Source organism: Panulirus ornatus, chromosome 57 (assembly GCF_036320965.1).
Source record: "Panulirus ornatus isolate Po-2019 chromosome 57, ASM3632096v1, whole genome shotgun sequence".
NCBI classification, from domain to species: domain Eukaryota; kingdom Metazoa; phylum Arthropoda; class Malacostraca; order Decapoda; family Palinuridae; genus Panulirus; species Panulirus ornatus.
The window spans coordinates 31,467,285-31,494,850 of NC_092280.1; the positions used below are offsets into that span (position 1 = coordinate 31,467,285).

General features: G+C 41.6%; 1 protein-coding gene across 6 annotated transcripts in view; it reads right to left on the reverse strand.

The window, feature by feature from the left end:
* LOC139766420 (uncharacterized) overlaps positions 1-27,566 on the reverse strand; it is a 144,810-nt gene that overhangs the window by 3,318 nt on the left and 113,926 nt on the right. For all 6 annotated transcript variants that reach the window (XM_071695089.1, XM_071695093.1, XM_071695087.1 and 3 more), the window contains 2 exons: positions 24,845-25,031; positions 14,060-14,143 (listed from right to left, as the gene is read on the reverse strand). In XM_071695089.1, coding sequence (XP_071551190.1) covers positions 14,060-14,143; positions 24,845-25,031 — 271 coding nt within the window. The remainder of the gene's footprint in view (positions 1-14,059; positions 14,144-24,844; positions 25,032-27,566) is intronic.

Genomic DNA, 27,566 nt, shown 5'->3' on the forward strand with positions numbered 1-27,566 from the left:
ATTGGAACATCAGTGTATAATTAAATAAATAAACGGGATAGGGGAAAAAGAATACTTCCCACGCATTCCCCACGTTGTATAAGGTGGCTAAAGGGGACTGAAGAGGGTGGCTAGAAACCCTCCCCTCCTTGTATTTAAACTTTCTAAAAAGTGAAAGTCATGTGGGGAGTGCTCATCCTCCTCAAGGCTCAGATTTGGGTGTTTTAATGTGTGTGGATATAACCAAGATGAGAAAAAAGGAGAGATAGATAGAATGTTTGAGGAAAGGAACCTGGATGTTTTGGCTCTTGAGTAAAACAAAGTTCAAGGGTAAAGGGGAAGAGTGGTTTGGGAATGTCTTGGGAGTAAGGTCAAGGGTTGGTGAGAGGAAGAGCAAAGGAAGGAGAAGCACTACTCCTGAAGCAGGAGTTGTGGGAGTATGTGATAGAGTGTAAGAAAGTAAACTCTAGATTGATATGGGTAAGAATGAAAGTGGATGGAGAGAGAGAGGTGATGATTGATGCCTATGCACCTATTCCTGAGAAGAAAGATCATGAGGCAGGTGTTTTGGGAGCAGCTGAGTGAGTGTGTTAGCAGCTTTTATGCACAAAACCAGATTATAGTGCTGGGTGATTTAAATGCATAGTTGAGTAATGTGGCAGTTGAGGGTATAATTGGTGTACATGGGGATGTTTAGTGTTGTAAATGGAAATGGTGAAGAACTTGTGCATTTGTGTGCTGAAAAAGGACTGGTGATTGAGAATACCTGATTTAAAAAGAAAGATATACATAAATATATGTATGTAAGTAGAAGAGATGGCCAGAGAGCGTTATTGGATTACATGTTAATTGATAGGCGTGTGAAAGGGAGACTTTTGGATGTTAATGTGCTGAGAGGGGCAACTGTAGGGATGTCTGATCATTATCTTGTGGAGGCGAAGGTGAAGATTTGTAGAATTTTCAGAAAAGAAGAATGTTGGGGTGAAGAGAGTGGTGAGAGTAAGTGAGCTTGGAAAGAAGCCTTCAGTGAGGAAGTAACAGGAGAGATTGAGTGCAGAATAGTAAAAAGTGAAAGCAAATGATGTAAGGGGAGTGGGGGAGGAATGGGATGTATTTAGGGAAGCAGTGATGACTTGCACAAAAGATACTGGTGGCATGAGAAAGGTGGGAGGTTGGCAGATCAGAAAGGGGAGTGAGTGGTGGGATGAAGAAGCAAGATTGTAAGTGAAAGAGAAGAGAAAGGCATTTGGACAATTTTTGCAAGGAAATAGTCAAATGACTGGGAGATGTATAAAAGAAAGAGGCAAGAGGTTAAGAAAGGTGCAAGACGTGAAAAGAGGGCATATGAGAGTTGGGGTGAGAGAGTATCGTTAAACTTTAGGGAGAATAAAAAGATGTTTTGAGAAGGAGGTAAATAAAGTGCGTAACACAAGTGAACATATGGGAACACTGGTGAAGAGGGATAATGGGGAGGTAATAACAAGTAGTGGAGAAGTGAGAAGATGGAGTGAGTATTTTGAAGGTATGTTGAATGTGTTTGATGATAGAGTGGCAGATATAGGGTGTTTTGGTCAAGGTGGTGTGTGAAGTGTGAGGGTCAAGGAGAACTATTTGGTAAACTGAGAAGAGAAAGTGAAAGCTTTACAGAAGATGAAAGACAGCAAGACGGCGGGTTTGGATGGTACTGCAGTGGAGTTTATTAAAAAAGTGGGTGACTGTTGTTAACTGGTTGGTGAGGATATTCAATGTATGTATGGTTCATGGTGAAGTGCCTGAGGACTGGCAGAATGCATGCATAGTTCCATTGTAGAAAGGCAAAGGGGATAAAGGTGAGTGTTCAAATTACAGAGGTGTAAGTTTGTTGAGTATTCTCGGGAAATTATACGGGGGGTATTGATTGAGAGGGTGAAGGCATGTACAAAACATCAGATTGGGGAAGAGCAGTGTGGTTTCAGAAGTGGTAGAGGATGTGTGGTTCAGGTGCTTGCTTTGAAGAATGTATGTGAGAAGTACTTAGAAAAGCAAATGGATCTGTAGAAGACATTTGATAGAGATGCTCTGTGGATGGTACTAAGAGTATATGGTGTGGGAGGTAAGTTGCTAGAAGCAGTGGAAAGTTTTTATTGAGGATGTAAGGCATGTGTACGAGTAGGAAGAGAGGAAAGTGATTGGTTCTCGGTGAATGTAGGTTTGCGGCAGGGGTGCATGATGTCTCCATGGTTGTTTAATTTATGGATGGGGTTGTTAGGGTGGTGATTGCAAGAATTTTGGAGAGAGGGGCAAGTATGCAGTCTGTTGTGGATGAGAATGCTTGGGAAGTGAGTCAGTTGTTGTTCACTGATGATACAGTGCTGGTGGCTGATTCAAGTGAGAAACTGCAGAAGTTGGCAATTGAGTTTGGATCAATGATTCAAGTGAGAAACTGCAGAAGTTGGCAATTGAGTTTGGTAAAGTGTGTGAAAGAAGAAAGCTGAGAGTAAATCTGAATAAGAGCAAGGTTATTAGGTACAGTAGGGTTGAGTGACAAGTAAATTGGGAGGTAAGTTTGAATGGAGAAAAACTAGAGGAAGTGAATTGTTTTAGATATCTGGGAGTGGATTTGGCAGCGGAAGTGAGTCACAGGGTGGGGGAGGGGTCGAAGGTTCTGGGGGCGTTGAAGAATGTGTTATCTTGGAAAGCAAAAATGAGTGTGTTTGAAGGAATAGTGGTTCCAACAATGTTATATGTTTGTGAGGCATGGGCTATGAATAGGGTTGTGCAGAGGAGGGTGGATGTGTAGGAAAGGAGATGTTTGAGGACAATATGTGGTGTGAGGTGGTTTGATCGAGTAAGTAATGAAAAGGTAAGAGATATGTGTGGTAATAAAAAGTGTGGTTGAGAGAGCAGAAAAGGGTGTTTTGAAATGGTTTGGTCACATGGAGAGAATGAGTGAGGAAAGATTGACCACGAGGATATATGTGTCAGAGGTGGAGGGAACAAGAAGTGGGAGACCAAATTGGAGATGGAGAGATGGAGTAAAAAAGATTTTGAGTGATCGGGGCCTGAACATACAGGAGGGTGAAAGGCGTGCAAGGAATAGAGTGAATTGGAACGATGTGGTATACCAGGGTGAACGTGCTGTCAATGGATTGAACCAGGGCATGTGAAGCATCTGGGGTAAACCATGGAAAGTTCTGTGGGGCCTGGATGTGGAAAAGGAGCTGTGGTTTCGGTGCATTATTACATGACAGCGAGAGACTGAGTGTGAACGAATGTGGCCTTTGTTGTCTTTTCCTAGCGCTACCTCGCACACACAAGGGGGGAGGGGGTTGTTATTTCATGTGTGGCGGGGTGGCAATCGGAATGAATAAAGGCAGACAGTATGAATTATGTACAAGTGTGTATATATGTATATGTCTGTGTGTGTATATATGTATGTATACGTTGAGATGTGTAGGTATGTATATTTGCGTGTGTGGACGTGTTTGTATATACATGTGTATGAGGGTGGGGTGGGCCATATATATATATATATATATATATATATATATATATATATATATATATATATATATATTTTTTTGCTTTGTCGCTGTCTCCCGCGTTTGCGAGGTAGCGCAAGGAAACAGACGAAAGAAATGGCCCAACCCACCCCCATACACATGTATATACATACGTCCACACACGCAAATATACATACCTACACAGCTTTCCATGGTTTACCCCAGACGCTTCACATGCCTTGATTCAATCCACTGACAGCACGTCAACCCCGGTATACCACATCGCTCCAATTCACTCTATTCCTTGCCCTCCTTTCACCCTCCTGCATGTTCAGGCCCCGATCACACAAAATATCCCTAATATATATATATTAAAAAAGGGGGTGACTGTATTGTTGACTGGTTGGTAAGGTTATTTAATGTATGTATGACTCATGGTGAGGTGCCTGAGGAGTGGCGGAATGCTTGCATAGTGCCATCGTACAAAGGGGATAAGAGTGAGTGCTCAAATTACAGAGGTACAAGTTTGTTGAGTATTCCTGGGAAATTATATGGGAGGGTATTGATTGAGAGGGTGAAGGCATGTACAGAGCATCAGACTGAGGAAGAGCAGTGTGGTTTCAGAAGTGGTAGAGGATGTGTGGATCAGGTGTTCGCTTTGAAGAATGTATGAGTGAAGTACTTAGAAAAGCAAATGGATTTGTATGTAGCATTTATGGATCTGGAGAAGGCATATGATAAGAGTTGATAGAGATGCTCTGTGGAAGGTATTAAGAATATATATGGTGTGGGAGGCAAGTTGTTAGCAGCAGTGAAAAGTTTTTATTGAGGATGTAAGGCATGTGTACGTGTAGGAAGATAGAAAAGTGATTGATTCTCAGTAAATGTAGGTTTGTGGCAGGGGTGTGTGATGTCTCCATGATTGTTTAATTTGTTTATGGATGGGGTTGCTAGGGAGGTGAATGCAAGAGTTTTGGAAAGAGGGGCAAGTATGCAGTCTGTTGTGGATGAGAGAGCTTGGGAAATGAGTCAGTTGTTTTCGCTGATGATACGGCACTGGTGGCTGATACGGGTGAGAAACTGCAGAAGTTGGTGACTGAGTTTGGTAAAGTGTGTGAAAGAAGAAAGCTGAGAGTAAATGTGAATATGAGCAAGGTTATTAGGTACAGTAGGGTTGAGGGACAAGTTAATTGGGAGGTTAGTTTTAATGGAGAAAAACTAGAGGAAGCGAAGTGTTTTAGATACCTGGGAGGGGATTGGGCAGCGGATGGAACCATGGAAGCGGAAGTGAGTCACAAGGTGGGGGAGGGGGCAAAGGTTCTGGGAGCACTGAAGAATGAAGAATTGTGTGGAAGGCAAGAATGCTATCTTGGAGAGCAAAAATGGGTATGTTTGAAGGAATAGTGGTTCCAATAATGTTATATGGTTGTGAGGCATGGGCTATAGATAGGGTTGAGCGGAGGAGGGTGGATGCTTGGAAATGAGATGTTTGAGGACAATATGTAGTGTGAGGTGGTTTGATCAATTAAGTAATGAAAGGGTAAGACAGGTGCGTGGTGATAAAAAGAGTTTGGTTGAGAGAGCAGAAGAGGGTGTATTGAAATGGTTTGGTCACATGGAGAGAATGAGTAAAGAAAGATTGACAAAGAGGATATATGTGTCAGAGGTGGAGGGAATGAGAAGTGGGAGACCAAATTGGAGGTGGATGGGTGGAGTGAAAAAGATTTGGAGCGATCAAGGCCTAAACATACAGGAGGGTGAAAGGCGAGCAAGGAATAGAGTGAATTGGAATGATGTGGTATACCGGGGTCGACATGCAGTCAATGGATTGAACCAGGGCATGAGAAGTGTCTGGGGTAAACCATGGAAAGTTTTGTGGGGCCTGGATGTGGAAAGGGAGCTGTGGTTTCGGTGCATTACACATGACAGCTAGAGACTGAGTGTGAACGAACGTGGCCTTTGTTGTCTTTTCCTAGCCCTACCTTGCGCACAAGCAGGGAGGGGGGGGGGGGGGCGCATTTCATGTGTGGCGGCAGAAATGGATGAAGGCAGCATGTATGAATATGTAAATGTGTATATATGTATATGTCTGTGTATGTATATGTATGTATACGTTGAAATGTATAGGTATGTATATGTGCGTGTGTGGGCATTTATGTATATACATGTGTATGTGGGTGGGTTGGGCCATTCTTTCACCTGTTTCCTTGCACTACCTCACTAACGTCAGAGAACAGTTGTTCCCCTATACCATATATTCTTAACACTTCCCATAGAGCATTCCACTCAACTCTGTCATACGCTTTCTCCTGATCCATAAAAGCTGCATAAAATTTCTTACCATTTGCTAAATACCTTTCCATGGTCATGCTTACTACAAAAAACTGATCCACATATCCCTTACCTTTTCTATGAGAGAGAGAGGAGAGAGAGAGAGAGAGAGAGAGAGAGAGAGAGAGAGAGAGAGAGAGAGAGAGAGAGAGAGAGAGAGAGAGAGAGAGAGAGAGAGAGACCCCCCCTGCTCTTCATTTAATCTGCATTCAGTACTTCCATCACTCTGTCATTAATGATATTGCATACACTTTTCCTGGTATACTTAACAAACTTATTCCCCCATAATTGCTACATACATCCTTATCACCTTTTCCTTTGAATACAGGTACAATAATTGCTTTCACCTAATCCTCTGGCACAACCTTGTTTCCATTGTAAAGTACATATCAGATGTATCCATTGTATCACACTTTCTCCTCCATTCTTCAGCATTTCAGCCATAATCCCAACCATTCCAGGTGCCTTTCCTACCTTAAGCCTCATTACTGCCCTTCTTATCTCCCTATCTGCTATAGGCACCTGCACTTGTATCCTCTTCCTTTCCTCCTCCTTACCCATGCATGTAATAACTGCAGCCTCCCCTTCCCCCACATTCATCAGTTCTTCAAAATACATATATTTTTTGTGCTGTTCACCACTTCCTTTGTTAAATAGGTTATGCCAGGAACACAAAAGACACTCATTTGTTCACATCCACTCTCAAACTGCCAGGTATAATACTATGAAACCTGAGACCCCCTATCCACAGCCAAATCCAGCATACCTCTGGTTTAGACCCCTAACAACAAGTTACACCATGAAAAACAGTGCTCCCATTCATTTCATCCTTTGTATTCCTCACACCCTCCTGCATGTTCAGGCCCAGATAACTCAAACTTCACTCCATCCTTCTATCTCACCCTTAATCTACCTCTCTTCCCTAATCATGTACAATGCAATGAAACCAGAGCCCCATCTTCCACAGCCAAATCTAACATTCTCTTCTGTGGCTTCCCTTGACGTCTTCACGTGCCCCGATTTAGCCTACTGAAAATACCTCACCCTGTGTACAACAATAATCCAATTCATTTTATCAAGTGCATGCCTTACACCCTCCTGCAATAACTCAAAACATTTTTCATTTCATCCTTCCATCTCACCCTTAGTCACCCCTTATCCATGTTACTTCCACTTTTGAAGTATATATATCCTCTTAATCAGTCTCCCCTCACTAATCCTCTCAATATGTAAACAACCATTTCAACACACCATGCTCAGCTCTCTCTCAAACATAATTTGCTTACTATCACAACTTTCTCTCACAAAGCCATTCTTTACTCAACCTACCCTCCTCACACGCATACTGTCCTTGGGCATTTAATTTCCAACTGGATGAAATTGACAGTATATAGTTCTGCATGAAATGCAATATCCTAGTTACCAGGGTTCACCCCCAGGTATCAAACACTTCACTTCCTCCAGTTTTTCACCATTCAAACTTACCTCTCAATTAACTTGTCCCTCAACCCTACTGAACCTAATAACCTTGCTCTTATTCACATTTACTCTCAACTTTCTCCTTTCACACACTTTACCAAACTCAGTCACCAACCTCTGCAGTTTCTCACCTGAATCAGCCACCAGCACTGTATCATCAGTGAACAACAACTGACACTTCCCAAGCCCTCTCATCCACAACAGACTGCATAGTTGCCCCTCTCTCCAAAACTTTTGCATTCACCTCCCAAACCACCCCATCCAAGTATATATGTGGATCATCTTGTGCTGAAAAAAGGTGTTTCCAAATTCTTAACATGCAAACTCACACTCCAACCAACCTGTCTCTCTTCCCTGTTAAATTCTATAACTTTAGTTATATCTGTAATACATTAATTCTCAACTTCACCCTTTCAAACCCTCTCCCAAACTCAAACACCAGGTTTAGCATTTTCTACGCACAGATCCATGTCACTGGGTGGTGTTATTAGTGGATTTCAAAATAGATAATAGATATTTCACACTAAAAGTATCAGTGGATTTGAAAGAGAGTAAAAAATAAAATTCCCAGGGCAAGTTTTTCATCCTCAATTAAGGAATAGGACAAAAGATTGATGATGCTCTTATCTGGGTGTCATCCTTTTGCCCACTAAAGTCCCCACACTGGCAAACAGCAACTGACTCGAACCCCAGGCACCCTAACCCGAACGGACTGAAAACTTGTCCTATTCTGCAAAACCCTCACATTTACCTCCCTCAACACTCATTCACAAAGATTAGACAGCCATGGTGACATCACACACCCTTTCTACGGGCAAACCACTCGCCCTCCTCTTGTCCTACTTGCTCACCTGCCTACTAATGTAAATGTATGTAAAAGTAAATAATACGTAAAAAGAATGAGCTTATGTATATCACATAGCCATAGATTAACAATGAAGGTAACACACACATCCCCCACAGGAATGCTGTTGAGTGATCATCCAAGTCTTTGGCTTCAAGGAGTCACTACTCACACTAACCTCATAAGGCAGAAACCAAGGCCACACCTAATAGCGGTACATGTCATAATACTGGCACATAGTTGAAAAAGCCTGCAAAATTCAGCCCTACATGTATGAATCTCAATGTGTCCTAGATAATAGTACATGTATGTACAACTTGCATGCAAGGATTGAGCTGTATGTACATTCGGCAAAGGGAGTTCGCAAGCACCTATCTAATATGTTTATGTCAACTGAGCTGGTAACATTGTATAGGGAGGAGTAAGGATAGGTCAAGTAGTACGTTCTGTATAACTGCTAACAATCAGGCATGTAAAAAACACCTAAGAACATTGATGAATGTAATGTTTCATGGTATTGTAGTATAGTAGCTGTCAATCATTACGAAATATGCTAGATGACACTTTATCAGCAAGGGCTACTATGGAAGTTCATGCAGGATTCTGTATAACATATACATGTTAAATAAAATAGTATGAACTCCAACTGAAGTGTGATTTCACCTTCATACTATCATCATAGACAAGTGCGATCATCATATCTACAACATATAATTAAATATAAACACAGGAACTGTGTCCAACAATTGTAAACCTTACATGTTATGCGAAAGGTTAATGAGTAACCAAAGGAAAAGAGTAATAAATGTAAATCAATGAACTCTGAGTTATGGTCATCATAAATATCCACACTTAACACAAGGAAACATAACATCGCTTTCAAATAATATGCTCCAAACTGACATTACAACCATGATTATTATACTTTGTCGCTGTCTCCAGCGTTAGAGAGGTAGCGCAAGGAAACACACGAAAGAATGGCCCAATGCACCCATATACACATGTATATACATACACATCCCACACCATCCACACACGCACATATACATACCTATACATTTTGTTGTATACATATATACATACACAGACAGATACATATATACACATGTACATAATTCATATTTGCTGCCTTTATTCATTCCCATCACCAGCCCGCCACACACAAAATGATAACCCCCTCCCCCGCATGCACACGAGGTAGCACTAGGAAAAGACAACGAAGGCCACATTCGTTCACACTCGGTCTCTAGCTGTCATGTACAATGCACAAAAACCACAGCTCCCTTTCCACATCCAGGCCCCACAAAACATTCCATGGTTTACCCCAGACGCGTCACACGCCCTGGTTCAATCCATTGACAGCACATCGATCCCGGTATACCACATCGTTCCAATTCACTCTATTCCTTGCACGCCTTTCACCCTCCTGCATGTTCAGGCCCCAATCACTCAAAATCTTTTTCACTCCATCTTTCCACTTCCTATTTGGTTTCTCACTTCTCCTTGTTCCCTCCACCTCTGACACATATATCCTTTGTCAATCTTTCCTCACTCATTCTCTCCATGTGATCAAACCATTTCAAAACACCCTCTTCTGCTCTCTCAACCACACTCTTTTTATTACCCCACATCTCTCTTACCCTTTCATTACTTATTCGATCAAACCACCTCACACCACAAATTGTCCTCAAATATCTCATTTCAAACACTTCCACCCTCCTCCACACAACTTTATCTATAGCCCATGCCTCGCAACCATATAACATTGTTGGAATCACTATTCCTTCAAACATACCCATTTTTGCTTTCCGAGATAAAGTTCTCGCCTTCCACACATTTTTCAACGCTCCCAGAACTTTCGCCCCCACCCTCTACTCACTTCTGCTTCCATGGTTCCATCCGTTGCCAAATCCACTCCCAGATATCTAAAACACTTCACTTCCTCCAGTTTTTCTCCATTGAAACTTACCTCCCAATTGACTTGTCCCTCAACCCTACTGTACCTAATACCCTTACTCTTATTCACATTTACTCTCAGCTTTCTTCTTTCACACACTACAACCATGATGTAAAACAATCACCTTAGTGGCATCACACATCAAAGCTTTTTCAACCACTACTGAACACATGGTTTGTGGATTCGGAGAGAGGGTAGAGGAGACCCTATAAAGGAGAGAGGAAGGTTGGAGGAGTTGCTGAAAAAGAGGGAGGGAGGGTGGAAGAGACACTGAAAAGGAGAGAGGGAAGGAAGTAGAGAAAGAGGGGAGAAGCAGGATGAATGGTGGTGTTTAAAAGAGAGAGAGAGAGAGTTTGGAGGTCATAAGACATAACTATTTGCCCATTGTTACATGTCCCTAACTGACACAGTAGCCATGTTTATAATCAATTATTTGGTATACAGAATCCAGGATGGACTTCCACAGTAGACACTTACTAATGAAGTGTCCTCTTACATATTACATGTTGACTGATAGCTGATGTACAACAACAGTATTCTTGGCAACACAACATACTATTACATTCATTAACATTATTGGGTGTTTTTTACATGTCTGATCATTATCAATTACACAAAACTTACTACCAGACCTATTTGCATGAGCAATTTAACTGTTTTATTAGTGACCATCTATTCAACAGTTTACAGCACTCTACTGTGTTCCATGTACCCTCTCTCCTCCTCCAAACAGTGTTACCAGCTAAAATGACATAAACATACTAGGTGCATGCTCATGAACTCCTGTGGCCAAGTGAACACCATTGTAGAATGATCCTTACTGTTTCTGTTATACAATTATATTCAGTTTGTTTTTCTTAAAGATTTTAAATGTCAATTTACATAACTTTCGTGAGTCACCTTTCTGAATAAGTAACCAACAACCCTCTTATATGTATCAAAATCTGTAACTACCAACCCCTCATATATCTACCAAAATCAAGCAGTAGTAATAACTATTCCACACACAGTTTCCTTAAGCCAAATGATGGCAGTAAGTGTAAGGAGACAACTGAAAATTATTTCAAATCTACATTATATACCTATAACAACCCTATGCATGAGTACAGGCACCTATCGATTTACGTGATAATTACATTTTTGAAAATGGTCAGATAAATCAAAAAAACATAAGTCAATGTAAGCTGTGGAGATCAGGGGTTTTGTTGCTGAAAAGACAGTAATGAGTATGATACCAGTGAAAAATTACAGTATATTCGTACAAGGAAATGTAAAATCTATAAGAAACATTACACAAAAAATCAATTCTGGTAATTAAAAGCTGAAAATAACAAACCTAATTTCAACACTTACGTTTACTGCTATTCTGGAATTGCTGCTGATACTGATAGAGAATGAGGTGGTGAATGGAACAGGTTATTGGGATGGGGGTCGTCAGGGTCAGATGAAGTAGTTGGCAAAGGTGCTGGACACAGTTGAGTGGACTCAGCTATTACATCACTAGATGACTGGTCCTCCTCACATGTGTCTTTTTCTCACAGGTGTCTGTTTTCTTTAGAAGCACTTCATGTCAGCAAAGATATTTTAGGCCATCTTTGAACTGCATTCTGTGTCTGGTTCATCCTCGTCAAATATAGCAAGATCAAGGTCAATGTAGTGAAATGCCTCCGTTAACTCCTTGCTATAGAGAGAACGCACTCGACTCCCTTTCTGCTACCACCTCCTCCTGACATTCATTCTCCAACTGAAGATATATTCACTTGAAAGCTCTTCCTTATGAGATTCTTATAACTCCTCTACATCATCCTCTTTAACCTCATCAAAGCCCACTATTTTCACATCTCCAAAATGTGTGTGCATGCATTCTTGCTATGTCAATCGTCATAAAATCCCCTGAATCCACAAATAAATTGAGGGTAAAACTTCTACCATACTCCAGTCATACAAACGCTGAATATTTCCTTCCATGCCTCACCAATGATCATAAGGGCATCCCTAATGGTGAAGGACTTCCTGGATTCTTTCTGTCATCTGGTCATTCTCTGTAGCCTTCACAAGCTTTGCAAATGTTCTCTGTAAATAGTAGATCTTGAAAGAAGATATCATCTCCTAGTCCACTGGTAGACAACTAATGTTTTAAACTTGCATTGAGGGTAAAACTTCTACCATACTCCAATCATACAAACGCTGAATATTTCCTTCCATGCCTCACCGATGATCATAATGGCATCCCTAATGGTGAAGGACTTCCTGAATTCTTTCTGTCATCTGGTCATCTCTGTAGCCTTCACAAGCTTTGCAAATGTTCTCTGTAAATAGTAGATCTTGAAGGAAGATTTCATCTCCTAGTCCACTGGTAGACAACTAATGTTTTAAACTTGCATTGCCCCCCCCCCCAATGTGAGGCAATCCTTAGCAACTTTGAATCCTGGTGCAGTCTTCTCTTCATGGGATATATACATTCGCATAGGCATTCCCTTCCACAATACTCCAGTTTTGCCTCCATTAAAACTCTGCTCAGGTGACAACATCTGCGAAAGCAGTTATCTTGACGTTGTGGTAATTGTGGAGTCTCCTAAAATTTGCAAACTAGAATTTGCTTGAAATGTATCTGCTGTACTTTCTTCTGCTCCCAAGTCATCATACTCTATGCCTTTACCTGTGTCACATGTATGCCATAATGAGAATATTTTCAAGAGTATAGTGTTCAATCTTTTTTTTTTTTTTTTTTTTCATACTATTCGCTATTTCCCGCGATAGTGAGGTAGCGTTAAGAACAGAGGACTGGGCCTTTGAGGGAATATCCTCACCTGGCCCTCTTCTCTGTTCCTTCTTTTGGAAAATTAAAAAAAAAAAAAACGAGAGGGGAGGATTTCCAGCCCCCCGCTCCCTTCCCTTTTAGTCGCCTTCTACGACATGCAGGGAATACGTGGGAAGTATTCTTTCTCCCCTATCCCCAGGCTCAATATCCATTTCATTCTCTCCATGATAAAATTTTGGGAATAAAAGGTCTTTGATACAATGATTAATGTTACATTCTTGGGACTCTCCTTGATCATTTCTGCACTATCACAAATAGTCTGTAAAGTAAAGTCCAAGGGCATGCTTAATATCAGCAGATCATTTAACTCTCTCATAACATCTGAGCACATTCGTCTTACCCTCGCTGGTGATGGCCTCAAACTTCTTAGCACCACTGGTACCAGGAAAAATCAAAAGATGCTCTGAAGGCAAGTTGCAGGGGGCAAAACACACGAGATGAAGTATGCTGCAGCACAATACATAGTGGCACACCATGAATAGAGACTGTATCCATGCACTGAGGACTGCAAGGTGAAAAGCTGAACACCCACGTGTATGTGCACTTCTCATATGGCACAAGCAATGCTAAACCACTGGGCTGCCAGCCCAATAGTTATCACACTATTGAACACATATGCCCACATAAATTAAAAAAAGGTGTAAATGGACCATGCACATTATTCTAAAAATGGCATAAATCAAAAAGGTATATATATAAAAGGCACATATAAGGAAATGGCGAATAGTTTGAAAAAAAAAATAAAAAATAAAAGCTATCTTGTAAAAAAAGATATAACACTGGATAAACATACCTGAGAATATTTTAGAGTATTAAGTCATTTAACATAAGCAATATTAGTTACTGGTACATTAATCCAACCCTATTAGAAAAGTTACTTAACTACAAGACACAAGAACCTTAAGAAAGGCAAAGCTAATATCTTGGAGTAACCTAAGTATGCCTTTACTTAACTGTGAAGCACAGGAAATCAGTAACAGATTACCTTACCTTGAAGCAATCTGCCATTGGCACAGGTAATTGTCCAATACATAACTTGAGCATGATACACCCTACTTTACCATAAAGAATCCCAAATATGAAAAGGTTTATGAAATGTAAACAAAAAATGTATGGTATGGCCTATTTTACATATAAAAATCTCTGTAAGACAGAAACCACTTTACCTGGAGAAGGAGTGAGGTATAAAAATGGAGTGGAGCAGGCCACAAAGGGGTGACATGCCGCCTCAAATGGAGTAAATCTACGATCTGGAAGAAAATAAGAAATCTACAGATGCTGTTATTAAGACTTTTTCCACAAAGTCGTTTGAAGGTACAGCATGGTAGGTGTGTATGAACATAAATGAAGAAAATTAGATGTTTAGGAGTTTCAGTCTTTTGAAGTGAAAATCATTAAAAATGGCAGTAAGAATCCTGAAACTCACAACATTTATGTCAGGAAGGAGACCTAAAGACAACCTGAATATCTAAATACAAAAAAGGAGTGTGGTGTCTAATTAACTCAGCACAAAGAGGTATATATCCTAACTCTCTTGTAAGAGTGAGTGACATATCTTTCTCTAAACAGGTATGTATATATATAAATATATTTCTTATTGATCATAATTAGTTGCTGTCTCCTGCATTAGCAAGGTTGCACAAGGAAACAGACGAAAGAATGGCCCAACCAACCCAAATACACATGTATATACATACACGCCCACACATGCACATATACATACCTATACATTTCAACGTATTTATATTTTGCTTTGTTGCTGTCTCCCGCGTTTGCGAGGTAGCGCAAGGAAACAGACGAAAGAAATGGCCCAACCCACCCCCACACACATGTATATACATACACGTCCACACACGCAAATATACATACCTATACATCTCAATGTACACACACAGACATATACATATATACACATGTACATAATTCATAGTCTGCCTTTATTTATTCCCATCACCACCTCGCCACACATAGAATAACATCCCCCTCCCCCCTCAGGTGTGCGAGGTAGCGCTAGGAAAAGACAACAAAGGCCACATTCGTTCACACTCAGTCTCTAGCTGTCATGTAATAATGCCCGAAACCACAGCTCCCTTTCCACATCCAGGCCCCACACAACTTTCCATGCTTTACCCCAGACGCTTCACATGCCCTGATTCAATCCATTGACAGCACGTCGATCCCGGTATACCACATCGATCCAATTCACTCTGTTCCTTGCCCGCCTTTCACCCTCCTGCATATTCAGGCCCCAATCACTCAAAATCTTTTTCACTCCATCTTTCCACCTCCAATTTGGTCTCCCACTTCTCCTCGTTCCCTCCACCTCCGACACATATATCCTCCTGGTCAATCTTTCCTCACTCATCCTCTCCACGTGCCCAAACCATTTCAAAACACCCTCTTCTGCTCTCTCAACCACGCTCTTTTTATTTCCACACATCTCTCTTACCCTTACATTACTTACTCGATCAAACCACCTCACACCACACATATTTCCAGCACATCCACCCTCCTGCGCACAACTCTATCCATAGCCCACGCCTCGCAACCATACAACATTGTTGGAACCACTATTCCTTCAAACATACCCATTTTTGCTTTCCGAGATAATGTTCTCGAATTCCAAACATTCTTCAAGGCTCCCAGGATTTTCGCCCCCTCCCCCACCCTATGATTCACTTTCGCTTCCATGGTTCCATCCGCTGCCAGATCCACTCCCAGATATCTAAAACACTCTACTTCCTCCAGTTTTTCTCCATTCAAACTTACCTCCCAATTGACTTGACCCTCAACCCTACTGTACCTAGTACTTGCTCTTATTCACATTTACTCTTAACTTTCTTCTTTCACACACTTTACCAAACTCAGTCACCAGCTTCTGCAGTTTCTCACATGAATCAGCCACCAGCGCTGTATCATCAGCGAACAACAACTGACTCACTTCCCAAGCTCTCTCATCCACAACAGACTGCATACTTGCCCCTCTTTCCAAAACTCTTGCATTCACCTCCCTAACAACCCCATCCATAAACAAATTAAACAACCATGGAGACATCACACACCCCTACCACAAACCTACATTCACTGAGAACCAATCACTTTCCTCTCTTCCTACACGTACACATGCCTTACATCCTCGATAAAAACTTTTCATTGCTTCTAACAACTTGCCTCCCACACCATATATTCTTAGTACCTTCCACAGAGCATCTCTATCAACTCTATCATATGCCTTCTCCAGATCCATAAATGCTACATACGAATCCATTTGCTTTTCTAAGTATTTCTCACATACATTCTTCAAAGCAAACACCTGATCCACACATCCTCTACCACTTCTCAAACCACACTGCTCTTCCCCAGTCTGATGCTCTGTACATGCCTTCACCCTCACAATCAATACCCTCCCATATAATTTACCAGGAACAATGGCACTATGCAAGCATTCCACCAATCCTCAGGCACCTCACCATGAATCATACATACATTAAATAACCTTACCAACCAGTCAACAATACAGTCACCCCCTTTTTTAATAAATTCCACTGCAATACCATCAAGACCCGCTGCCTTGCCAGCTTTCATCTTCCGCAAAGCTTTTACTATCTCTTCTCTGTTTACCAAATCATTTTCCCTAACCCTATCACTTTGCACACCACCTCGACCAAAACACCCTATATCTGCCACTCTATCATCAAACACATTCAACAAGCCTTCAAAATATTTACTCCATCTCACATCACCACTACTTGTTATCACCTCCCCATTAGCCCCCTTCACTGAAGTTCCCATTTGCTCCCTTGTCTTATGCACTTTATTTACCTCCTTCCAAAACATCTTTTTATTCTCCCTAAAATTTAATGATACTCTCTCACCTCCTGCCTCTTTCTTTTATATATCTCCCACTCATTTCCATTTTTTCCCTGCAAAAATTGTCCAAATGCCTCTCTCTTCTCTTTCACTAATAATCTTACTTCTTCATCCCACCACTCACTACCCTTTCTAATCTGCCCACCTTTCACGCTTCTCATGCCACAAGCATCTTTTGCGCAAGCCATCACTGCTTCCCTAAATACATCCCATTCCTCCCCCACTCCCCTTACCTCCTCTGGTCTCACCTTTTTCCATTCTGTACTCAGCCTATCCTGGTACTTCCTCACACAAGTCTCCTTCCCAAGCTCACTTACTCTCACCACTCTCTTCACCCCAACATTCTCTCTTCTTTTCTGAAAACCCATACAAATCTTCACCTTCGCCTCCACAAGATAATGATCAGACATCCCTCCAGTTGCACCTCTCAGCACATTAACATCCAAAAGTCTCTCTTTCACGCGCCTGTCAATTAACACGTAATCCAATAACGCTTTCTGGCCATCTCTCCTACTTACATACGTATACTTATGTATATCTCGCTTTTTAAACCAGGTATTCCCAATCACCAGTCCTTTTTCAGCACATAAATCTACAAGCTCTTCACCATTTCCATTTACAACACTGAACACCCCATGGATACCAATTATTCCCTCAACTACCACATTACTCACCTTTGCATTCAAATCACCCATCACTATAACCCGGTCTCGTGCATCAAAACCACTAACACACTCATTCAGCTGCTCCCAAAACATTTGCCTCTCATGATCTTTCTTCTCATGCCCAGGTGCATATGCACCAATAATCACCCATCTCTCTTTATCAACTTTCAGTTTTACCCATATTAATTTAGAATTTACTTTCTTACACTCTATCACATACTCCCACAACTCCTATTTCAGGAGTAGTGCTACATTTCAACATATACATACATATACATACACAAACATATACATATATACACACATACATATTCATACTTGCTTCCTTTATCCATTCCCATTGCCACACCCCAAAACATGAAAAACAGCACCACCCCCCACACGCATGCGACATAGCTCTAGGAAAAGCCAGAGGCCACGTTTATCTAAGGGAGAATAAAAAGATTTTTGGAAGGAGGTAAATAAAGTGCATAAGACAAGAGAGCAAATGAGAACATCGGTGAAAGCGGCTAATGGGGAGGTAATAACAAGTAGTGGGGAAGTGAGGAGATGAAGTAAGTATTTTGAAGGTCTGTTGAATGTGTCTGATGATCGAATGGCAGATATAGGGTGTTTTGGTCGAGGTGGTGAGCGAAGTGAGAGGGTCCGGGACTATGGTTTGGTAAACAGAGAAGAGGTAGTGAAAGCTTTGCAGAAGATGAAAACTGGCAAGGCAGTGGGTTTGGATGGTACTGCAGTGGAATTTATTAAAAAAGGGGGTGACTGTGTTGTGGACTGGTTGGTAAGGAAATTCCATGTATGTATGGTTCATGGGGATAGGGGAGAAAGAATACTTCCCACGTATTCCCTGCGTGTCGTAAAAGGCGACTAAAAGGGAAGGGAGCGGGGGGCTGGAAATCCTCCCCTCTCTTTTTTTTTTTTTCTTTTTTTTAATTTTCCAAAAGAAGGAACAGAGAAGAGGGCCAGGTGAGGATATTTCCTCAAAGGCCCAGTCCTCTGTTCTTAACGCTACCTCGCTGTCGCGGGAAATGGCGGATAGTATGAAAAAAAAAAAAAAATGGTTCATGGTGAAGTGCCTGAGGATTGGCGGAATGCATGCATAGTGCCATTGTACAAAGGCTAAGGGGATAAAGGTGAGTGTTCAAATTACAGAGGTATAAGTTTGTTGAGTTATCCCTGGGGATAGGGGATTAAGAATACTTCCCACGTATTCCCTGCGTGTCATAGAAGGCGACTAAAAGGGGAGGGAGAGGGGGGCTGGAAATCCTCCCCTCTCGTTTTTTTTTTAATTTTCCAAAAGAAGGAACAGAGGGGGCCAGGTGAGGATATTCCAAAAAAGGCCCAGTCCTCTGTTCTTAACGCTACCTCGCTAATGCGGGAAATGGCGAATAGTTTAAAAGAAAGAAAGAAAATTTGTTGAGTATTCCTGGGAAATTATATAAGAGGGTAATGAATGAGAGGGTAAAGGCATGTACAGAACATCAGATTGGGGAAGAGCAGTGTGGTTTCAAAAGTGGTAGAGGATGTGTGGATCAGGTGTTTGCTTTGAAGAATGTATGTGGTATACTGGGGTTGACGTGCTGTCAATGGACTGAACCGGAGTAGGTAGTGAAATGTCTGGGGTAAACCATGGAAAGGTCTGTGGGGCCTCGATGTAGATAGGGAGCTGTGATTTCAGTGCATTACACATGACAGCTAGAGAATGAATATGAACGAATGTGGCCTTTTTTGCCTGTTTTCCTGGCACTACCTCACTGAAGCAGGGGGTAGCGATGCTGTTTCCTGTGGGGCGGGGTAGCGCCAGGAGTGGATGAAGGCAAGCAAGTATGAATATGCACATGTGTATATGTCTGTGTATGTATATGTTGATATGTATATGTACGTGTACGGGCGTTTATGTATTCTTTTCAATATACTTAACCGCTGTCTCCCGCGTGAGTGAGGTAGCGCCAGGAAACAGACGAGGAATGGTCCAACCAACCCACATACACATGTACATACATAAATGCCCATACATGCCCATATACATAAATATACATTCCAGCAGGGGGGCCAAAAACCCTCCCCTCCTTGTATTAACTTTCTAAAAAGGGTGGGGTAGGGGGTTGGTATGTATATATGTGTGTATATGAGTGGATGGGCTTTTCTTCACGTTTCCTGGAGCTACCTTCCTGATGTGGGAAACGGCAATCAAGTACAATAAATAAATGATAAATTAGATAAAATATATATTATTTCATTTATCTATTATACTTTGTCGCTGTCTCCTGTGTTAGCGAGGTAGCGCAAGGAAACAGACAAAATAATGGCCCAACCCACCCACATACACATGAATATATATACATGTCCACTCACGCACATATACATACCTATACATCTCAACGTATGCAGACATATACACACACAGACTTTTTTTTTTCTTTTTTTTTCCTTTGTCGCTGTCTCCCGTGTTTGCGAGGAAGCGCAAGGAAACAGACGAAAGAAATGGCCCAACCCCCCCCATACACATGTATATACATACGTCCACACACGCAAATATACATACCTACACAGCTTTCCATGGTTTACCCCCGACGCTTCACATGCCCTGATTCAATCCACTGACAGCACGTCAACCCCGGTATACCACATCGATCCAATTCACTCTATTCCTTGCCCTCCTTTCACCCTCCTACATGTTCAGGCCCCGATCACACAAAATCTTTTTCACTCCATCTTTCCACCTCCAATTTGGTCTCCCACTTCTCCCCGTTCCCTCCACATATATCCTCTTGGTCAATCTTTCCTCACTCATTCTCTCCATGTGCCCAAACCATTTCAAAACACCTTCTGCTCTCTCAACCACGCTCTTTTTATTTCCACACATCTCTCTTACCCTTACGTTACTTACTCAATCAAACCACCTCACATCACACATTGTCCTCAAACATCTCATTTCCAGCACATCCATCCTCCTGCGCACAACTCTATCCATAGCCCACGCCTCGCAACCATACAACATTGTTGGAACAACTATTCCTTCAAACATACCCATTTTTGCTTTCCGAGATAATGTTCTCGACTTCCACACATTCTTCAAGGCTCCCAGGATTTTCGCCCCCTCCCCCACCCTATGATCCACTTCCGCTTCCATGGTTCCATCCGCTGCCAGATCAACTCCCAGATATCTAAAACACTTTACTTCCTCCAGTTTTTCTCCATTCAAACTTACCTCCCAATTCACTTGACCCTCAACCCCACTGTACCTAATAACCTTGCTCTTATTCACATTTACTCTTAACTTTCTTCTTTCACACACTTTAACAAACTCAGTCACCACCTTCTGCAGTTTCTCACATGAATCAGCCACCAGCGCTGTATCGTCAGCAAACAACAACTGACTCACTTCCCAAGCTCTCTCATCCCCAACAGACTTCATACTTGCCCCTCTTTCCAAAACTCTTGCATTCACCTCCCTAACAACCCCATCCATAAACAAATTAAACAACCATGGAGACATCACACACCCCTGCCGCAAACCTACATTCACTGAGAACCAATCACTTTCCTCTCTTCCTACACGTACACATGCCTTACATCCTCGATAAAAACTTTTCACTGCTTCTAACAACTTGCCTCCCACACCATATATTCTTAATACCTTCCACAGAGCATCTCTATCAACTCTATCATATGCCTTCTCCTGATCCATAAATGCTACATACAAATCCATTTGCTTTTCTAAGTATTTCTCACATACATTCTTCAAAGCAAACACCTGATCCACACATCCTCTACCACTTCTGAAACCACACTGCTCTTCCCCAATCTGATGCTCTGTACATGCCTTCACCCTCTCAATCAATACCCTCCCATATAATTTACCAGGAATACTCAACAAACTTTTTTTTTTTTTTTTTTTTTTTTTTTTTATACTTTGTCGCTGTCTCCCGCGTATTGCGAGGTAGCGCAAGGAAACAGACGAAAGAAATGGCCCAACCCCCCCCATACACATGTACATACACACGTCCACACACACAAATATACATACCTACACAGCTTTCCATGGTTTACCCCGGACGCTTCACATACCTTGATTCAATCCACTGACAGCACGTCAACCCCTGTATACCACATCGCTCCAATTCACTCTATTCCTTGCCCTCCTTTCACCCTCCTGCATGTTCAGGCCCCGATCACACAAAATCTTTTTCACTCCATCTTTCCACCTCCAATTTGGTCTCCCTCTTCTCCTCGTTCCCTCCACCTCCGACACATATATCCTCTTGGTCAATCTTTCCTCACTCATTCTCTCCATGTGCCCAAACCATTTTAAAACACTCTCTTCTGCTCTCTCAACCACGCTCTTTTTATTTCCACACCTCTCTCTTACCCTTACGTTACTTACTCGATCAAACCACCTCACACCACACATTGTCCTCAAACATCTCATTTCCAGCACATCCATCCTCCTGCGCACAACTCTATCCATAGCCCACGCCTCGCAACCATACAACATTGTTGGAACTACTATTCCTTCAAACATACCCATTTTTGCTTTCCGGGATAATGTTCTCGACTTCCACACATTTTTCAAGGCTCCCAAAATTTTCGCCCCCTCCCCCACCCTATGATCCACTTCCGCTTCCATGGTTCCATCCGCTGACAGATCCACTCCCAGATATCTAAAACACTTCACTTCCTCCAGTTTTTCACCATTCAAACTCACCTCCCAATTGACTTGACCCTCAGCCCTACTGTACCTAATAACCTTGCTCTTATTCACATTTACTCTTAACTTTCTTCTTCCACACACTTTACCAAACTCCGTCACCAGCTTCTGCAGTTTCTCACATGAATCTGCCACCAGCGCTGTATCATCAGCGAACAACAACTGACTCACTTCCCAAGCTCTCTCATCCCCAACAGACTTCATACTTGCCCCTCTTTCCAAGACTCTTGCATTTACCTCCCTAACAACCCCATCCATAAACAAATTAAACAACCATGGAGACATCACACACCCCTGCCGCAAACCTACATTCACTGAGAACCAATCACTTTCCTCTCTTCCTACACGTACACATGCCTTACATCCTCTCTTATACCTCTGTAATTTGAGCACTCACTCTTATCCCCTTTGCCTTTGTGCAATGGCACTATGCACGCATTCCGCCAATCCTCAGGCACCTCACCATGAGTCATACATACATTAAATAACCTTACCAACCAGTTAATAATACTGTCACCCCCTTTTTTAATAAATTCTACTGCAATACCATCCAAACCTGCTGCCTTGCCGGCTTTCATCTTCCGCAAAGCTTTTACTACCTCTTCTCTGTTTACCAAATCATTTTCCCTAACCCTCTCACTTTGCACAACACCTCGACCAAAACACCCTATATCTGCCACTCTATCATCAAACACATTCAACAAACCTTCAAAATACTCACTACATCTCCTTCTCACGTCACCACTACTTGTTATCACCTCCCCATTTGCGCCCTTCACTGAAGTTCCCATTTGCTCCCTTGTCTTACGCACTTTATTTACCTCCTTCCACAACATCTTTTTATTCTCCCTAAAATTTAATGATACTCTCTCACCCCAACTCTCATTTGCCCTCTTTTTCACCTCTTGCACCTTTCTCTTGACCTCCTGTCTCTTTCTTTTATACATCTCCCACTCAATTGCATTTTTTCCCTGCAAAAATCATCCAAATGCCTCTCTCTTCTCTTTCATTAATAATCTTACTTCTTCATCCCACCACTCACTACCCTTTCTAATAAACCCACCACCCACTCTTCTTATGCCACAAGCATCTTTTGCGCAATCCATCACTGATTCCCTAAATACATCCCATTCCTCCCCCACTCTGAAGATGAGTAATGTGGCAGTTGAGGGTATAATTGATATACATGAAGTATTCAGTGTTGTGAATAGAAATGGTGAAGAGCTTGTGGATTTGTGTGTGGAAAAAGACTTGTGACTGGGAATAGCTGGCTTAAAAAGAGATATACATAAGTATATGAGTAGGAGAGATAGTCAAAGTGCATTAGTGGATTACACGTTAATTGATAGACATGTAAAAAGGGGACTTTTGGATGTTAATGAGCTGAGAGGGGCAGCTGGAGGGATGTCTAATCACTATCTTCTGGAGGCAAAGGTGAAGATGTGTAGAGGTTTTCAAAAATGAAGAGAGATTCTTGAGGGGAGGAAGAGAGTGGTGATAGTGCCATTTCACAAAGGCGAAAGGGATAAAGGTAAGTGTTCAAACTACTGAGGCATGTATGTGAGAAATACTTTGAAAAACAGATGGGTTTGTAAGCGTTATTTATGGATCTGGAGAAGGCATATGATAGCGATGATAGGGATTCTTTGTGGAAGGTCTTAAGTGTATATGGTCTGGGCGGTAAGCCGTTAGAAGCAGTGAAAAGTTTTTATCAGGGATGTAAGGCATGTGTGAGTAGGAAGAGAGGGAGATTGATTGGTTCCCTATGAAGGTCAGACTGCGGCAGGGGTGTGTGACGTCTCTATGGTTATTTAATTTGTTTATGGATGGGGTGGTTAGGGAGGTAAATGTAAGAGTTTTGGAGAGAGGGGCGAGTATGCAGTCTGTTAGGGATGAAAGGGCCTGGGAAGTGAGCCAGTTGCTGTTCACTGATGATACAGCACTGGTGGCTGATTCAAGTGAGAAACTGCAGAAGCTGGAGACTGAGTTTGGAAAAGTGTGTGAAAGGAGAAAATTGAGAGTAAATGTGAATAAGAGGAAGGTTATTATGTTCAGCAGGGTTGCGGGACAAGTTAATTGAGATGTAAGTTTGAATGGAGAAAGGTTGGAGTAAGTGAAGTGTTTTAGATATCTGGGAGTGGACTTGGCAGCAAATAGAACCATGGAAGCAGAAGTGAGTCACTGGGTGGGGGAGAAGGTGAAGGTTCTGGGAGCGATGAAGATTGAGTGGAAGGAGAGAATGTTATATGGCAGAGCAAAAATGGGTATGTTTGAAGGAATAGTAGTTCCAACAATGCTACATGGTTGCGAGGCATGGGCTATACATAGGGTTGTATGGAGGAGGGTGGTTGACCTTGTAAAATGGCAATGGTGGGTGATATGATAAAGAAATCTCAGTAGAACAATCAATAAAGTTAACATCAACAACTAAATTGATCCAAGCATCAATGATAAAATCAACACATAATACAGCAACTGAAGATCTTACAACCAGTTTCTTTCAATCAAAATCTCTACAAACAAATCTTGTTTCTTGCTAAAAGTACAATAAAAGTCACCAGATCATAGAAAATAATAAAAAGGTAATTCTAATTAAGTATAAAAGCATTTTACCATGTAAAAGTGGCATTATCTGAAATATCCTTGCTCTACATACAAGGTACTCTAACTGATACCATCCTTAACAAAGCATAACATGTACTAACCTGGTATATAAGTAAGAAGTCTCTCCACAAGCATGAGAAACATAGAGTCTTTACAATCATTTAATCGCTTCCGAAGGTTTTCCAGACGCTGATATCGGGACATGGGACGCCCAATAAAGTCTAAAAATTCTTCAGCATATTCTCCATCATTGAACTCCCGAGGAAATGGTCCCAAAAGTGCAGTGATCTGCAGAATTGACAAAGTAAGCATAAAATTCAGTTCATCTACATCTCATCAGCCATTATCAATGTTGAAAACTGATTATGGCATATTGCATATTTAATCCTTCCTCCCACATCATCAAATACTGCTTATAGTTTCTATCATGCCTGTTTGCCATTCCCACCTTTATGTGGTAGCATAAACAAAACAGACAACCGAGTCTTAAAGAGGAAAAATCCTCACTTGGCTCCTTCCTCTGCTCACTCTTCAGGAAAGAAATTTCAAAGGAAGGAAGGATACCTGGACCCTTGCAATCATCCCTCTTAGTTGACTTCTGTGGCATGAACAAGATACTTGGGTATTCTTTCTTTCCTATCCCAAAGGATAACTAATATTTTCTACTTAGCTTATTATCTATGTTTTTTCCTTTTTATGCTGAAGGCTCTTGAAATGAACTATAGTCCACATTATGACCATGACTTCACTAAATATGAAAGGGTTAAAGAGAGGGAGAAGAAAAACAAAAAATATTTCCAAGAATTTTAAAGAAAGTGGGAAAACTTGCCTTTTAACTAAACCCTAAGTATTGGCTGACAATAACTGATGTGCTGTTAAAGAATGGTAGCCAACAACAGATGATCTAACTTTTCCAGCCTGTTTAAATATTCAGCTGACATAATTACCACACCTTTAATATTCTACTTTCCTCAGTGCCCTTACAACCACCATCATAAGTATATGGCCATCCAACAGGTTGTGTTTTCCTGGAGAACCTATGCAGATGGCTGGATGGTCTACATTATTAAGGGGAACATTAATGATATGCAACAATTGGCGTGGAAAGTAAAGAATAATAACGAGAAATGTGAAGAATAAGTGATCTAGACCGTATCTTAGTGGGATTACATGAGAAGCAAAGAGTCCTGTACAGGTGGGGCTTGTAGAAGAATTCACATAATAAATAAGCCCAATTTCATCTTAATGAAATCCTGGTGTAATGGAGGACTTTGGTTACTGTTGAAATATATACAGTCAGAGCAAATTTTCCAAAGAAAAGAACCTCCTTCCCAAATGAGCCAATCACTCAGTCTCCTAACACTATCTGTAGGGCAAAAAGTGAAACATTTCTTTATATATTCATGTCATTCACCACCAATGATGTGCCTGTGCATGAAATGAGATTATGCATGAGATAAGGGAGAGTATGATATTAAAGTGTTCAAGTTAAAGAAAAACAAATCCCTCAGTATTCTCCCCACATTTACCAGCCAATCTTCCTCACCCTGAATCCTAATGCAAATGTGTAATATTTGTACATATATTCACATTTTTTACCATTATTGATGTGTCTGTGTATGAAACAAGCCTACTGTCAGAAAACAACGTAAACAGAAAGAATCTCATTTTCACAACTTCCTTTCTCATCCAGAATTGTCCAACATATCATACATACCCTCTCCACAAGGTTACTAAGCAATAAACCAGACAAAACAAAGGTTTTTTTTTTTTTTTTTTTTTATACTTTGTCGCTGTCTCCCGCGTTTGCGAGGTAGCGCAAGGAAACAGACGAAAGAAATGGCCCAACCCCCCCCCCATACACATGTACATACACACGTCCACACACGCAAATATACATACCTACACAGCTTTCCATGGTTTACCCCAGACGCTTCACATGCCTTGATTCAATCCACTGACAGCACGTCAACCCCGGTATACCACATCGCTCCAATTCACTCTATTCCTTGCCCTCCTTTCACCCTCCTGCATGTTCAGGCCCCGATCACACAAAATCTTTTTCACTCCATCTTTCCACCTCCAATTTGGTCTCCCTCTTCTCCTCGTTCCCTCCACCTCCGACACATATATCCTCTTGGTCAATCTTTCCTCACTCATTCTCTCCATGTGCCCAAACCATTTCAAAACACCCTCTTCTGCTCTCTCAACCACGCTCTTTTTATTTCCACACATCTCTCTTACCCTTACGTTACTTACTCGATCAAACCACCTCACACCACACATTGTCCTCAAATATCTCATTTCCAGCACATCCATCCTCCTGCGCACAACTCTATCCATAGCCCACGCCTCGCAACCATACAACATTGTTGGAACCACTATTCCTTCAAACATACCCATTTTTGCTTTCCGAGATAATGTTCTCGACTTCCACACATTCTTCAAGGCTCCCAGGATTTTCGCCCCCTCCCCCACCCTATGATTCACTTCCGCTTCCATGGTTCCATCCGCTGCCAGATCCACTCCCAGATATCTAAAACACTTTACTTCCTCCAGTTTTTCTCCATTCAAACTTCCTTCCATGGTTCCATCCGCTGCCAGATCCACTCCCAGATATCTAAAACACTTTACTTCCTCCAGTTTTTCTCCATTCAAACTTACCTCCCAATTCACTTGACCCTCAACCCTACTGTACCTAATATCCTTGCTCTTATTCACATTTACTCTTAACTTTCTTCTTTCACACACTTTACTAAACTCAGTCACCAGCTTCTGCAGTTTCTCACATGAATCAGCCACCAGCGCTGTATCATCAGCGAA